General features: G+C 42.3%; 1 protein-coding gene across 12 annotated transcripts in view; it reads left to right on the forward strand.

Annotated features, from left to right (window-relative positions):
- Nucleotides 1-14,802, forward strand: part of ZNF512 (zinc finger protein 512) — a 29,503-nt gene that overhangs the window by 1,856 nt on the left and 12,845 nt on the right. For 4 of the 12 annotated variants that reach the window (XM_075086286.1, XM_075086285.1, XM_075086287.1 and 1 more), the window contains exons 2-10: nt 1,098-1,156; nt 2,447-2,655; nt 4,533-4,622; nt 8,693-8,773; nt 9,989-10,113; nt 10,492-10,578; nt 11,816-11,914; nt 13,161-13,328; nt 13,959-14,153. In XM_075086286.1, coding sequence (XP_074942387.1) covers nt 1,098-1,156; nt 2,447-2,655; nt 4,533-4,622; nt 8,693-8,773; nt 9,989-10,113; nt 10,492-10,578; nt 11,816-11,914; nt 13,161-13,328; nt 13,959-14,153 — 1,113 coding nt within the window. Of the gene's footprint in view, nt 1-353; nt 646-1,097; nt 1,157-2,446; nt 2,656-4,532; nt 4,623-8,692; nt 8,774-9,988; nt 10,114-10,491; nt 10,579-11,815; nt 11,915-13,160; nt 13,329-13,958; nt 14,154-14,802 lie in introns of all 12 variants that reach the window. The other 8 variants (XM_075086295.1, XM_075086289.1, XM_075086288.1 and 5 more) reach the window with 6 other exon arrangements.

Here is a 14,802-nt window from a genome sequence, read left to right on the forward strand (position 1 = left end):
TGCCTATTCCCTAGTTTTGATACAACACCTGAAGTTTCTCAGCATCTCCTCCTGACAAGTCATCTGTTCTTATGACTTCTTCATATTCTGTTATATCCCTGTTGACTGTTTTCCCCTGATAATGTCTAGCATTTATTTCTGATAACTAAAATACTTCATAGCATGGTCCAGTTGATAATGTGTGTTACATTTTTTTCTAAAGAAGATAAGTAATTTATCCATATTATTTTTTTCTTTTTTTTTTTTCCAGTTTCTTTGCCAGTTCCTGTATGTGGCAAAATATTTTCTCTGTTCCTAGGTTACAGTTTTGGTATTTCATATACTTCTACTGGGCAATGTTTTTTGTTTTCTAGACTGTATAGCCAAGATTTTTGTCCTGGGTTTCCCAATGAAGAACGACATTGAGTCATTATTAGTATTTGGAAGAAGGCGATAAATGATTGTCTGCACGCCAGGAACAATGTACAGCAAATGAGTTGTTTATACTGACTTGGGATTTTCAATGGTTATCTGTTAAATTACATGTCTTAATAGGAGGATAAGAAGCAACAAGCAATAAGTGACAATAATCTTTGTTAAAGGATTCTGTGATGTGGATAAAGTGAACATCTGGGCAGCTGATGGAGTGTGACAAAAATAATTGAGGTAAAAAATGAAAAAGGCCGTAAAAGAGACTAGAGACAACATTCTTGGCATGGTAAACGCAAGAATTATTTCATTAAGGGAATGACAAGTACTATGTAAAAAGTAGTAAGTTATGATCTAAAATATTTGTCATCATGTGATAAAGTCTAGGCAGAAAGCAGGTACCACTGAATGAATTGGAGGCAAAGAACATTCTGTCATGCCCCAGTGCAAGGGGAATGATTTGCTTTCATATGGGGAGCGTAGAGGGGCTCATCCCTATTTTGTTTCCAGTTCTAATTCAGCTGGAGTTGGAAGGGTTAAACACTTCTTTGTTGCAGAAAACAGTGGTTTCCTTTTCAAAGGATGCTATGCACATCCTCAAAGCGCAGGTGATTGTGTTTAACTGAAAAGTGAAAAATGTAAAAAGAAGAAAAATTATGCTGATAATGTAAATTGTTCTACTTTGTTAGGACACCAGGCCTGGACATCACAGACAACATAAGGTCAAGAGGCCTCTGGGAAACAAAAAGTATGTGAATGTTTCTTGTCTGGTTTGACTGAGGGCAAGAAAAAAAGCTGAGATTCCTATTGGAAAACCATATCTAGTCTTTACAAAATGCATCCATTTTGGTTTGTGTCATGAGAGTCTCAACTGACTTTGCATGTTGGGTTGTAGCAAAAGTGCTTTTCTGACACATCAAGGGGTATTAGCTTTCATTTATTGTTTTCAAAAGCATTTTAACACTGAAAAGATAAATATTTTATATTCAAGACCAATTGGTGTCCCCAAATCAATGTATTTTGAGTGTGATTGCAACTGAAAGGCTTTAATTTGAGAATTCTTCTCCCCATCCTTCAGCAGTACTCCTTATCATAGTATATACTGATCTGACCTGCTACCATCGGTGTCTCCCACTTATTAATTTCTGGACTGATGTGTTAAAACACTGAGCTCCACAGCTCAGGGTGTGGGAGAGTATTGCTGGGATGGCCATCACAATCATCATTCAAGCAATCTGCTTATTTAAGTTTGTGAATTGTGGTAGCAGTAGGTTATGTTGAAAAGTGTTTCTGTTTTCTGTTCTTTCCTCTTATATTAATGGTATTTTCCTAGACAATAGATACTCTATGTTTCTTTGACACCTAATCATTTTGCTGTCATATACAGCAGTGTAAATGCCCAGGGATTTAAGGGCTGTGAGAAATATTTGAGAATAGTGAAGCAAAGTTCCCTGTGATCTCTAGGAAGAAAAATCAGTGCTGCTGGCTAGCCTAAATTAGTCTTTAATGTAGGATGATTTTTAGGATACAGTATAAGGCTGTCTTCATTGCTGAAAGGCTTGCTGGTTAAAATTCTTCTTAGCGTTGTCTTAATTGTATAGAGTCTGACTCTGGGAGTACATACTGAAGGAGATCTTGCCCTTTGTAGGATGGCAAAGGTCTCTTTTTTAATGATGGGCTGCAGAAGAATTCTTACATTCCACATCAGTTGCTTACGGATAAATGAATATTTTTAAATTGAGATTAACTTGTGCCTGTTTCTTAAGTTGAAGGTTTGAGGCAGGATGAATATGTTTTTTTCTGTTCCTCTCAATTAGCTTTCTAATGTCATTCTCTAAAAGATGTACTGAAAAATAACATTTAGGATGTTTTATCTTGCTGGCACTTGTCAGTTCACAAAACTTAGGAGATTCAATGAACTGTGAGATGAATTTTTAGAGTACTGGGAAAGATGCAAGAGATGTCTGTCAAGTTATTGTAGCTTTGTGTGTGAGTGTATGCATACATATGCATAGGATTTCAGGTTGATATTTTCCAGGTCTAAGCAACTTGAGGAGGTGGAAACTACTGTCCTAGGACTGAACAGTAACTATGTTGAGACAGTCAGCAACATTTCTTCTGCCTCACCGAAGAGTCCAGTGAACGGAAGTGCAGAGTCCAGAAGCAAGCGGACCATTCGCAGGCCTGCTTACTGGTTGGAAATGAGAGGAATAAAAAACAGCATTAACAAATCCTCAGAAAAAAAAGGTACTTGGCACCTTTGGCACGGTGCAAAATGTTTTTCTCTTTGGTTCTTTTATGAGATTAGATGACTTCTGAAAGACATGCTGCAGTTCAGCCACAAATTACAAGCTTGGTAATGCTGCTCATGTATTGGGAGAAATAAACTTCCTCCACTACAGAGGAAGTTATACAGTTCCTTTTGAGTGACTTGTCTATTAAAATTAATGATTCTGTGATGGAACTCAGATTTATCTGTAGGAGTGATATGTATAAGGGTTCTGCCGCTCATATCAGGAATATGCTTTGAGAGCTTTAGAAGTAGAACAAGCAACAGTAAAGATGTAGAAAAGGGGACCATTCAGCAGTATTCTGGATTAGACATGGCTTTTGTCGTCGGTAGATTTTTGTTGTTGTTATGAATGTTTTTATTTTTTATTTTCTCACTTATGGTTTTCTGATTTGGAGTGGGTTGGGTCTTATGGTGTTGTAGGAACGTTCAGATTTCCTGGCCTAGGAGCTGTTTTCCAAACTCCCTGTGTGGCGGAGAGCCAAAACTTTGCTCTTCTTTAATGGGCTTTCTTCTCATCTCTAAGCCAGAATCTGTATTCTGTCCTGTTGTGGGGAGAGCCAAATCTGGTAGCTTCATAGAAGCGAGGTTGCTGCAGGTCAAACCAGTAGTGAGACTAAGCGTGTGTTCCTGTAGGTATAAACACACATATACAACATGTATACACAGCCAGCCACACAGATCAACACAGAGAGGCACATTCGGCATGCGCACAAACAGCACCAACCGCCTTCATCCTGTTTCTGTCTCTGGCTGATCAGGATGAAGATGTGTTAGTGAGGGAAAAGAAGCATATATAAAAAAGTAGTACATATATATGTATGTGTATGTTTGTGTATGCACACGTATGTGCAATGTGGATCTCTCCTGTAGCTGGACTTTAAACACTTAGTCAGTGTCTGGTCTTTGGATTCCAATCTCCTCAGCTGCTGGTACGTGGACGTACTAGCCCCTGAGGCCTGCAGAGCCATGCCAGTTGCTGGGTAGACCTCCCTACAGACAGGGTCACACTCACAGACATTGCATTCCCCTTGTCCCTCAGATTTGGTGTCAGGCATGACCAGACTTTCATACTGACCAACCACCTGTTTACAAGCAAATGGTCTTGTCCTCTATTTTCCCACACTCGTTCCTCCCCAAATCAGCTAATTCTCTCCCTTTCCTTTCCTTTGATACTGCTTCTAAACATCCCAGTCTTGTGTAATCCTGAATTGTTCTTCGCTAGCATCTAATGTGTCACATAACCCTGGGCATTAACACCATACTCTCCCTTCTCACTGCTCCCACCTTCCAAAGGGTGCTTCAGAAGGTGGCTCCCATTGACTCCTGGTGGGTCTCCTGGAACAGGCCTGGGAGGAAGGTGTCTGTTTCTTTGAGCCCATAATTTGTATTCCCCTGTCAACCATTGTGCTCCTGTACTTCTCTGTGTTCATGGAGATAAGCCTTTGATAGGCCTGGAAATAGTAAGGGGAGGTAGGATATTATTTGGGTTTCCCTACCTGCCATTGTTTCTCTATGCTCCTTTTTGTGTGTGCGCAGATGAGCTTTTTATGACATAATCTAGCACCTTCTGGCTCTTTTCCTGAGGACTATTATTTTCCCAGACCATGCTGTGGCACGGTTTCTTCCATATCTTCTGTGCAAGCTGTGGAGCGCCTAAATGTTACAGAGTCAAAAGGCTGCGTCTAGCTCACTGTGTGTCCAGGTGCCTCACAAAAACTTTTTTTAAAAAAAAAAAGTATTGAATATGAGGATGAGCTGAGGCAGCAGCAGACTCAAATCTGTTATCCTGATTGAATAACGAGACTGAAGCATTTCTGTTCTTACTCATTAGCAGAAGTACTATTGAAAGGCAAGAGGAAATCTGAGCAAGGGGAACACGAAGATCTTATAGACTCTCCCAAGAAGAAGCAGAAGATTTCAGGTAATACAAATAACTTGTAATTCCTAGTTACAAGCCTCCAGGTACTTCAGACTTCCTTGCTGCCCGAATGCTATCCTCTGCTGTCTTCTAACTCTACTTCTGATTCTGGGTAATTTGTTATAGGAGGCTGTTGACTAGTTTCTGTCCTAATTTCAGTCTCTCTTAAGAGTCAAACAGGGAGAGAGGAAATGAAGTAGGGGAAGTATAGGCTAGTCTGCTTCATTTCAGTTTCCCAAAAGTTTCTGGACTAAATAATCAGACAAATTACTTGTAAACATCTAGAGATTAATGAGTAGATGATGACAGCAATATGGGTTTGTTAAGGAGGAGAAATCAAACCCGATGACTGTAATTTTCTTTTACCACAGAGACAGACGGGGAAGATGCTTGATATCATAGGTCTTTCATACCTTCAAAGGGTTGTTAATCAGTGGTTAGGTGCAAAAAGAAGTGTACGAGTGGTGAAAGTAGGAACAGGTGACAGGAGAAGGATACGTTTGCTGTCCAGTCTTGCAAGGATGAGGTTAGGAAAGCCAAGGCCCACCTGAGCTGAATCTGGGAAGGGATGTGAAAGCCAATGAAAGAAAGGATTTTACAAGTACGTAAACAGCAAAGGGAAGACGAGAGAAAGCGTGAATGCACTGCTGAACGAGGCAGGGGAACTGGTGACAAATGACATGGAAAAAGCTGAGGTACTCAGTGCTTCCTGTGCCACAGTTTTTATCAGTTAAAGGAATCCTTCAGGAATCCCAGGTACCTGAGACAAGAGGAAAAGTCTGGAGCAAGGAAGCCTTATGCTCAGTGAACGAGAATGAGGTTAGAGCACTTAAACAAACCGGACATACCTAAGTGCTGTGGGGCCTGACAGGCTGCACTGAGTGCTGAGAGAGCTGGCTTATGTCATTGTGAGGCCACTCCTGATTATCTTTGAAAGGTCATGGCGACTGGGAGAGTTTCCTGAAGACTGGAAGAGGGCAAATATCACTCCTATCTTCAAGGACAGAAAGAAGGAAGATCTGGGGAACTACAGGCTAATCAGCCTCACCTCAGTCCCTGGGAAGCTGATGGAGAAAATCCTCCTGGAAAGCATTTCCAAACACATGAAGGACAGGATAGTGATTGGGAGTAGTCAGCATGGATTCACGAAGGGCAAATCATGCTTAATCAACTTGATAGCCTTCTGCAATGAGGTTACTGGCTTGGTGGACAAGGGGAGAGCAGTGGATGTTATTCAGCTCAACTTTAGTAAGGCTTTTGGTGCTGTTTCCCACAAATCCTCATAGACAAGCTGACAAAGTACAGGTTACATAAATGAACAGTGCAGTGGATGGAAAACCAGTTGAATATCCAGGCTCAGAGGGTTGTGATCACCAGCACAAAGTCTAGCTGGAAGCACATGACTAGTGGTATACTCCAGGGGTGAAGACTGGGGCCACTACTGTTTAACATATTCATTAATGACCTGGACGATGGGATGGTGTGCATGCTTAGCAAGCACGCAGATGATACAAAACTGGGAGGAGGCTGGAGAGCTGGGCTGAGGGGAACCTCAGGGAATCCAACAAGAGCAACTGCAAGGTCCTGCCCCTGGGGTGGAATAACCCCATGCATTAGTACGGCTTAGGGGCTGAACTACTGGAAAGTGGCTCTGTTGAGAAGGCCCTGGGAGCCCTGGTGGGCAGCAAGGTGACCATGAGCCAGCACCGGGCCCTTGGGGCCAAGAAGGCCAACAGTATCCTGGGCTGCATTAAAAGGAGTGTGGCCAGCAGATCGATAGAAGTTATCCTCCCCCTCTGCTCTGCCCTAGTGAGACCTCATTTGGAGTGCTGTGTCCAGTTCTGGGCCCCCCAGTTCAAGAAGGACAGGGAACTGCTGGAGAGAGTCCAGCGGAGAGCTGCCAAGGGCATCAGGGGCTGGAGCATCTGCCTTGTGAGGAAAGGCTGAGAGACCTGGGCTTGTTCAGCCTGGAGAAGAGAAGGCTGAGGGGGGATCTCATCAATGCTTATAAATATCTGAAGGGCGGGTGTCAGGAGGATGGGCCGGACTCTTTTCAGTGGTGCCCAACGACAGGCCAAGGGGCAACGCGCACAAGCTGGAACACGGGAAGTTCCACCTGAACATGAGGACAAACCCCTTCCCTGTGCAGGTGCCAGAGCAGTGGCACAGGCTGCGCAGAGAGGCTGTGGGGTCCCTTCCCTGGAGACATTCACACCCCGCCTGGACGCGGCCCTGTGTCCCTGCTTTGGGGGTGCCTGCTCAAGCAGGGGGTTGGATGGGATGATCCCCAGAGATCCCTTCTAGCCCCCACAAGTCTGGGATTCTGTGAGTGTTGGTAGACTAGATGGGTGTGCTGCCATTCACAGGGACCTGGACAAGCTGGAGAATTAAGCAGGCAGGAATCTCTTGAGGTTCACCAAAGAGAAATGTGAAGTCCTGTGGCTGGGCAGGAATAACCCCATGTACCAGTATATGCTGGGGGCTAACTTTCTGGAAACCAGCTCTGCAGAGAGGGACCTTGGGTTCCTGGAGGACAGGAAGCTGACTGTGAGCCAGCAACATGCGCTTCTGGGAAAGGCAGCTAACAGCATTCTGGGCTACATTAGGAAGATGGTTGCCAGTGGGTCGAGGGAGGTGATCCTTCCTTTCTGCTCAGCACTGGTGCGGCCACATCTGGAGCACCATGTCCAGTTCTGGGCTCCCCAATACCGGGCTGCAAAGATGATTGAGGGGCTGTAATATCTTTCCTATGAGGACAGGCTGAGAGAGCTGCAACTCTTCTGTCTGGAGAAGAGAAGGCTTGGGGGGAATCTTATCAGTGTGTACAAATACTTGATGGGAGGGAATGAAGAAAAGGAAGCCCGACTCTTCTCTGTAGTGCTCACTGATAAGAAAAGAGGCAATGGGCACAAATTAAAATTAAAAAATTCCATCTAAAGACAAGAATACACTTTTTTTTTTTACTATGCGTGTGGTCAAACCCTGGCACAGGCTGCCCAAAACTTTACTGACACGTTCTTCGGCAACCTACTCTAGCTGACCACTCATGAACACAGGGGTTGGACTAGGTGATCTCAGAAGGTGCCTTCCAACCTTAATGTTTCTGTGATTTCTGTGAAATAGAAAAATGTATAGAATGATGGTTCACAATGTGTCCTAAGTTCAATTCTAACTATTGTTTTTGTTGCCAAAGACTTGGAAGTATATATACAGCACAAAGCTGAGAGAGATGGCAAGTGTGTTGGAGGAGAGGCTAAAACCGAAAGTGATCTTGATGTTAGAGAAACAGTTTTAAAAATAGAATGGAATGTAGTGTGTAAAATTAAAGATACTGTAGTTCGGAAGAAATGTTAGCACAGCTGAAAGGCAAAGAGCAATCTCCTAGGTGACAGCTCTTCAGAAAAAGATTTGAGATTTGTAACAGATCAAAAGCCAAATAGGGACCAACAGTGTCATACTTCTTTTTAAAAAGGCAGATGTTACACTGAGGTGTTTGAGCAGGGATGTAGACTTTCAGACATGTGAGGTAATTCTGCTCTAATGCAGGACCACACTTGGAGTGCTGTTTTCATCAGTGGGCACTGCAGTTCAGGAAATATGTGGATCAACTGAAGAGAACAGGAACAAGAAGAGAGCAAAAAGCGTTACCTATAAGAAAATACTGAAACAATAAGAGTTGTTTAGTCTAATGGAAACAAGAATGAGTAGAGAAATGGGACTGTCCATATGGTTGTCAGCAAGTCATTAGATTGGCTCAGCCATACTGTGAACACAGGATGTTTCAGTGTGAAGAATTCCCATTCCCCGAGCTTTGTATATGAACAACCATACAGATTACAGATATCTGAGTGGGACTAATGTATGCAACTGTAAATAGCTATGGATTTTGAGAGGGTGTAGGGAACATAATCTTGAAATTCCTTTAAAAAAAAAAAAAAGGCATTGAACATTTCTGAATTAGTAGCTCTGAGGCAGCAGACTAAACAGCAACCTCCTAGCAAAAAAATCTCTGCCTTTTTGTAACAAGGTTCACAGAATTAAGTCTTCTTGTCTTTCTTGTTTGTGTATAACAGGAAAAAAACAGCAAGCTGGAACACAACAGAACTCCAAAATGAAAGGCCACTGTGTTAAGAGAGAACCAGAAACTGGCACAGGTAAGAAGTAGTAGTTGCTCAGGATTGTTTATAAAGCACCTAGAAGATAGATGTGATTCTAGGATTTGAATCTGAGCAACAGCTGTGTTTCTGGTGTTTCCATTTTGTTGTTCACCTCACTGTTGACAAGGAAGAACTGGCTGCTGTCTTTTTGGCACTGTGTCAGTACTGCAGAGCAAGATTGGAGGGACTGCATACTGCCTAATAGTGTGGTTCCACGTGGTTTTACCACTGCATAATGGAGCAGTGAAGGGAGAATCACTTTTCTGAACTGAGCAAAAGCCTGTTAAAATTCACTATAAAACTCAAAAATACTTATACTTTTTACTCAGCAGAATATGTTTGCAGGAAAAACTCCGTAGCTGTTTCAGCCAAATCACCTCTTCTGGTAACCTGGTAGCCAGAGACCCAAGCAGTCCATCCTAGAAAAATAACATTAGCCTTGATTTAGCAAGTGGAATGGCTTGTTATGTGTAGCTCACAGCACTCATTAAATACCGTAGTTTTCTGCCAAGTGCTGTTTGATACACAGACTTTTCCCCCAGCCACCTGGGGAGGGACAACGCCTGCCTGTTATTACTGGGTAAAAAGGAAAGCCTTTAGATCTTCTTATGATAAAAATTCAAGCAGATGGCAGCTAAGCCACTCTCTTCATAATCCTTGTGGATCATGCTAAGCTTTTGCTTAGCATTTCAGAAAGGGCCAAGAACTGGAAACCATGCCACACAGGGTACTTTTCCTCAGCTGCTGAGTAACTTGCCTTGGTGGTGCAGCTCTGTTCTCTTTCAGTGCCAAAACTGCTGGCTAACGTAAGTGGCGTTCTAAAGATTTGGTTAGTAGAACTGAACCGTGGACTTTGTTTGAAACAGTTCAGTCACATCTGTGACTGCTTTTACTGTGGAAAGCCTTTTGCTGAAAGAAAAGTTTACTCTGCATGCTAAAGTAATTGTGTAATAAAAATGAATGAAGGAGAAATCTCTACTGAACAAGTGGAAGAACACTGCTTGCAAGGGGATGGTAGGATTAAAGAGTCTTTATAAAATGATCTCTCAAAAGGAGCAATGTATGCCTTGTCACGTGGCACATTTAAAGCTGCAAATGAGTTAAACCTATTGAAGTGTAGCTGGACATGAATTTGGTAGCATAGTACATGTCAAAAGAAAAAAAAAAAGATATTGTGTTTGCAGTTCTATTCCAAACCTTTGGTTTTGACAGGTAGTGTGGAAGAGCAATGGTCTTTGGAAATTCAGGACAAAGGCCGAGTTACGTGTCCAACATGCCGGGCTGTGGTGAGAAAGACTGTAGAAGGACTGAAGAAACATATGGTAAATTGCAGGCAGGTAAGAACATGAGAAATGAGCAATTTTTCTTTACTGCTCTTCAGCTTGCTAATAGAAATGCCGGCACACTGTTTTGTGTTGTATTTAAAACCAGTTTCATCTCATCATTGTGCCTCTAAGCAAGAGTCCTTTATACATCTCTAAGAGGCTGTGCTTGGTGCTTCTTAGCCTTTTGCTGGAGGTTTGGGGTAGTGAACAAAGGTGTATCTGTTTCGTTGTTCCCCTAAATTTTAGGCTCCATAAAATCTCTTCTGTTCTTAATGGGCAATTAGCAGGCCCAGATAAAATGTTCTGCTTTCCTGCTCCTTTCACCCAAAGAGCTTCATACTGCTTTGGATAATTTACAGTTAAATGCACCATGCCCTTGTTTATTTCTAGGAAATGTTCACATGTCATCACTGTGGGAAGCAGCTGAAGTCTTTAGGAGGGATGAAATACCATGTCATGGCAGACCATAACAATCAGGTAACACAACTGCCTTGCATATAAAAATCCTACAGGCAAGACAGTCTTTTGTTCCTTCCCTGGTGCACACAAAAACATGGTGTGTTTTTTCAAATGCGGTAGCCGTTCAATCTTGTCTACCTATTAATTTTCCTGTGAGATCTGACATCTGAAAAAAACAGTAGAATGTTACCAGAGATGGTAGGCATGCTACATCTTAGAAAGAGAGGATGAATTTCTGTTTAGGGTGGTTATATGTCACACACAAAAGGCATTTTCAACCAGAAAAAAAATGATTGCTCATTAGGCTGCAATTTTCAGTCCTTTGCTAGAAAGTAGGAGTTTTTCTGCATCCAGAGCAGACTAGATTTCAGTTCTTTACAAGTTCAAAGGTAAAAAAGCAGAAGCAGTAGTTTAGTTATTGTCTCTATTTACTGTAAAGATACTAATGCTACAATCTGCTTTTCCTCTTTGCTATTACTTTAAAGAAGGCAATGTCTCCTGTAGTTGCAAAGAATTAGAACTTTTGGAAAGGTCATTCAGAAACGTGGGTGAGGTTTAGGTAATTCATTACTGTTAGTTTTTACATAGTTCCCAGTACTGTGGTTTCTGAACCTAAACATGTACTAGTAAATTAAATAGGTCAGGGATCATGTTCTGGCCCTGAAGAATACGTCTGTCACTCAGTTCTAACTTTTTATTCAGTCCAGGTGTAATATTATTATAAGGTAGTGTAGGAAATAATATACAATAACCATCAGAGAGAGAATAGAGAAGAACTTGAGCTGTAGTTTAGAATAGATGAATAACCGTTACAGGCAGTTAGTCTGCTCAGCTTTAGTTAGGCTAAGTGGAAGTGGTAGGACCAGTAAATATTAAAGATGCATGACAGAGGTGAGTAAGTACTCTCTGCAGGCCGAAGGGGAGAAGAGTAATTATGGAAATGCATACCCTTGTCCTTCCTAGCAGCTATAGTTTGGGACCATTTCTTATCAAGGTTTTGTTCATGGATAGCTATCTAAATGTTAAAACTCATCTGCAGAGTGGTTTTAAGGCATTTTACTCCTTTTAAAAATGGTTCTGGGACATAGACAGTGGTCATTGTATTGGATACACTTCTGTAAAATCATAAGTTGCAAAGATGCAGTTATTTTAGAACCTTTCATTCGGTAGTATGTTGAGGAGTGAATTCCCTATGAGAAGAATTGAAAATGCTAAGCATCCTGTGTTTTTCTTTCATCTTTCTGCTGTGCTTTAGCCAGTTGTGAACGAGGGAGGAGAATTGGATGAGCAGCTTGAGCGAGACCGCCTTCGGAAGGTTTTGAAGCGCATGAGAAAACTGAAGTGTACGAGGGAGGTAAGCTGCATTGTGCTAAGTATCCTGAATAAAACAGCAGCAGATGCATGAATGTAAACTATTATGAGAGTTCTGCTGGGTATGCTTTGGTGCTGGCCAAAGCTGTATTTGTTTCAAGATCCTAGCTATGCTTTTAAGGCAGAGTATCATAGAATCATAGAATGGTTTGGGTTGGAAGGGACCTTACAGGTAATTGAGTCCAACCCCCCTGTAGTGAACAGGGACACCTTCAACTAGATTAGGTTGCTCAGAGCCCCGTCCAGCCTGGCCTTGACTGTTTCCAGGGATGGGGTATCTACAACATCTCTGGGAAACCTGTTCCAGTGTTTCACCACCCTCATCGTAGAAAATTTCTTCCTTATATCTAGTCTGAATCTACCATCCTTTAGTTTAAAACCACTTACCCTTTGTCATATTGATGAGAGGCCCTATTAAAAAGTCTGTCCTGACCTTTCTTGTAAGCCCCCTTTAAGTATTGAAAAGCTGGAATTAAGGTCTCCCTATAGACTTCCCTCCTCCAGGCTGAACAACCCCAACTCTCTCAGTCTTTCCTCATAGGAGAGGTGTTCCAGCCTTCTAATAGTGTTTGTGGCCCTCCTCTGGACCTGCTCCAGCAGGTCCATGTCTTTCCTGTACTGAGGACTCCAGAGCTGGACACAGGACCCCAGGTGGGGTCTCACCGGAGCAGAGCAGAGTCCTGTTTCCAAGTTCAGTGTCAAGTTGATCACTGGATTCAAGGTTAGGAGATACTCTAGGAAGTGACATCTGCAGGAACCATTGGAGTTTTTGTTGTCCTCCACTGCAGCATGAGACAATAGCTATATCCTAGGAATAGCTGAAAGTTTTATTTACCTTCACCCTAATATTGCTGCGTTCTAGACAGTTTGACCAGCCGACCAAGTATAAAATCCTCCTCTTTTTCTACACTTCTCCATTTGTATGTGAAAATCTTTGTTTTGTGCATCCCCATTTAACATCTTGCTTCTTCATTCCATAAATTGAAATTTTCTGATGCCCACTACCTACAAAGAAGTTCTAAGAAACAGTTTCTCCCAGTTGCAGCCAATTCTTTGTCCCAGGTTTTGTTTATCTGAATAGACTAACATTAAAGTTTACTACCTGATTGTCTCTGGTCCAGCAGGAAAAGTGATAGTACTTTGGTCAGCAAACTGTGGATTCTATACACAGTGGTCATGATCACTTGGAAAGCATTTTTCTTCCATGCATTTTTCTTCTGCATTGACAGGGCTGCACAGGCAGCTTCACTAGCATAAATGGATACCTATACCATGTTAAAAAATGTGGGAAGGCTGCTTCTGAGCTGGAGAAAATGACTGTGCAGTGCCCTCATTGTGGAAAAGCATACAAATCAAAGGCAGGACTTGTCTACCATCTCCGATCTAAGCATGCGCTGGTAAGTGCAAATTGCCACAGTTATCAGGATAGTGTGGCGGTACTTCGGTCATTCGACTTGAGACACGCGTATGCTTTTGTCTGCTGCTTGAGTGGGTAATTAGGGATAGCAAATCTTTGCATTTTTCTGTCTCTCTGCAGTATTCTGTCTTTGATACTTCCTTTCTAGCAGCAGTCACAGCTGCTCTGTGACTGGGATGAAGTTTTCAATAGTAAATTACTATAGCAGCAGTAAACTTGCCCCAGCCTGACTTTTGCTCCATGAAAGAATGATGCTAACATGTATAGCTTGAGATGCTCTTCTTTGCTCTTAAAAGACGCAACATTGGAGCAGAACAGGCAGTACTACGCTTGTTGTCCGTGAAGGTTTTGCTGTGAATGCTGTGATATCCTTTCAAGACCAATGGCTGCATGTAACTCTCTGCTTGAGCCTTACTGCTGTGACCCCCCCCAAGTAGATTTGGGGGTCTGTCTTGCTAGTGGGATGCACTTCTGTGCTATGTCTGTGACAGTGAACCACATCTGCGGCAGCCTTTTTGTGAGGGATTTGGCAGAATATTTATTCACAGTATTTAGTGTAACTGAAATAGGAACTAGTGGAGGAGACACCATTTTTTGGTCTTCATTGCAGGTCACTTTCCTCCATGAGGAGAGAAGAACAGAGAGCCTGAAGGAAATAAAACGGGAGCCAAATAACACAGGCAGAGTTCAGAGGAGATCTGCAAAGGTGGCAATCTACTATCTCCATGAGCTAGCTGGAGAAGAGCTGGCCAAGGAGTGGCCCAAGAGAAAAGTTCTGCAAGATTTGATTCCAGATGACCGGAAGGTACAAGGCCTTAAAAATGCTATATAGGATTTGAGTCTTTCTTTGCATCAGATGAGTCTTGCACTAGCATCTCTCCAGTGTCCCCAGTGTTTAGTGGCCAATGGAAAGCAATATTGAAGATATCTTGTGGGAGGAATCAGGTTTTGCTCTCTCTGGACTAGATTACAGTATTGCTACAGTAGCAATTTCTGTGGTATAAGTATTTTATCCAGGTAGGCTATAATGACTTTCAAGTCCTATTGCTGTAATTTTCAGTGGGCACAAGTAACAAAGGCAGTTATAGGCAGTATGTTGCTCATAAGTCATAGGCTGCAGACCCCTGCTTCCATGCAGTGGCATTTCATAGTTTTCAGGCTTCAGAGTTTCCAGGGGCATCTTTTAGGCTATAAGGGAAACCCAAGGGAAAAGGATGATTTATTATTTTATTAGGATAAGTAAATTTAAAGCAATTGTTGTAGTCAAAGTTACAGGAAGTTTTGGATTCTAGTATTGTGGATTTTTTTTTTATTCAGTTATGTTTGTAGAGTCAGTGAGATGGGAAAAGATCGGTTATTGAGAGTTTGGCTGTTTGAGTCGGAGAAGATGTAGCACTTCTGTCTCACAGCCTAGGAGAGAAGGGATGTACTTGGCATTATGTGTGGCCAACATT

The sequence above is a fragment of the Phalacrocorax aristotelis genome, chromosome 3 (assembly GCF_949628215.1).
Source record: "Phalacrocorax aristotelis chromosome 3, bGulAri2.1, whole genome shotgun sequence".
Lineage (NCBI taxonomy): Eukaryota > Metazoa > Chordata > Aves > Suliformes > Phalacrocoracidae > Phalacrocorax > Phalacrocorax aristotelis.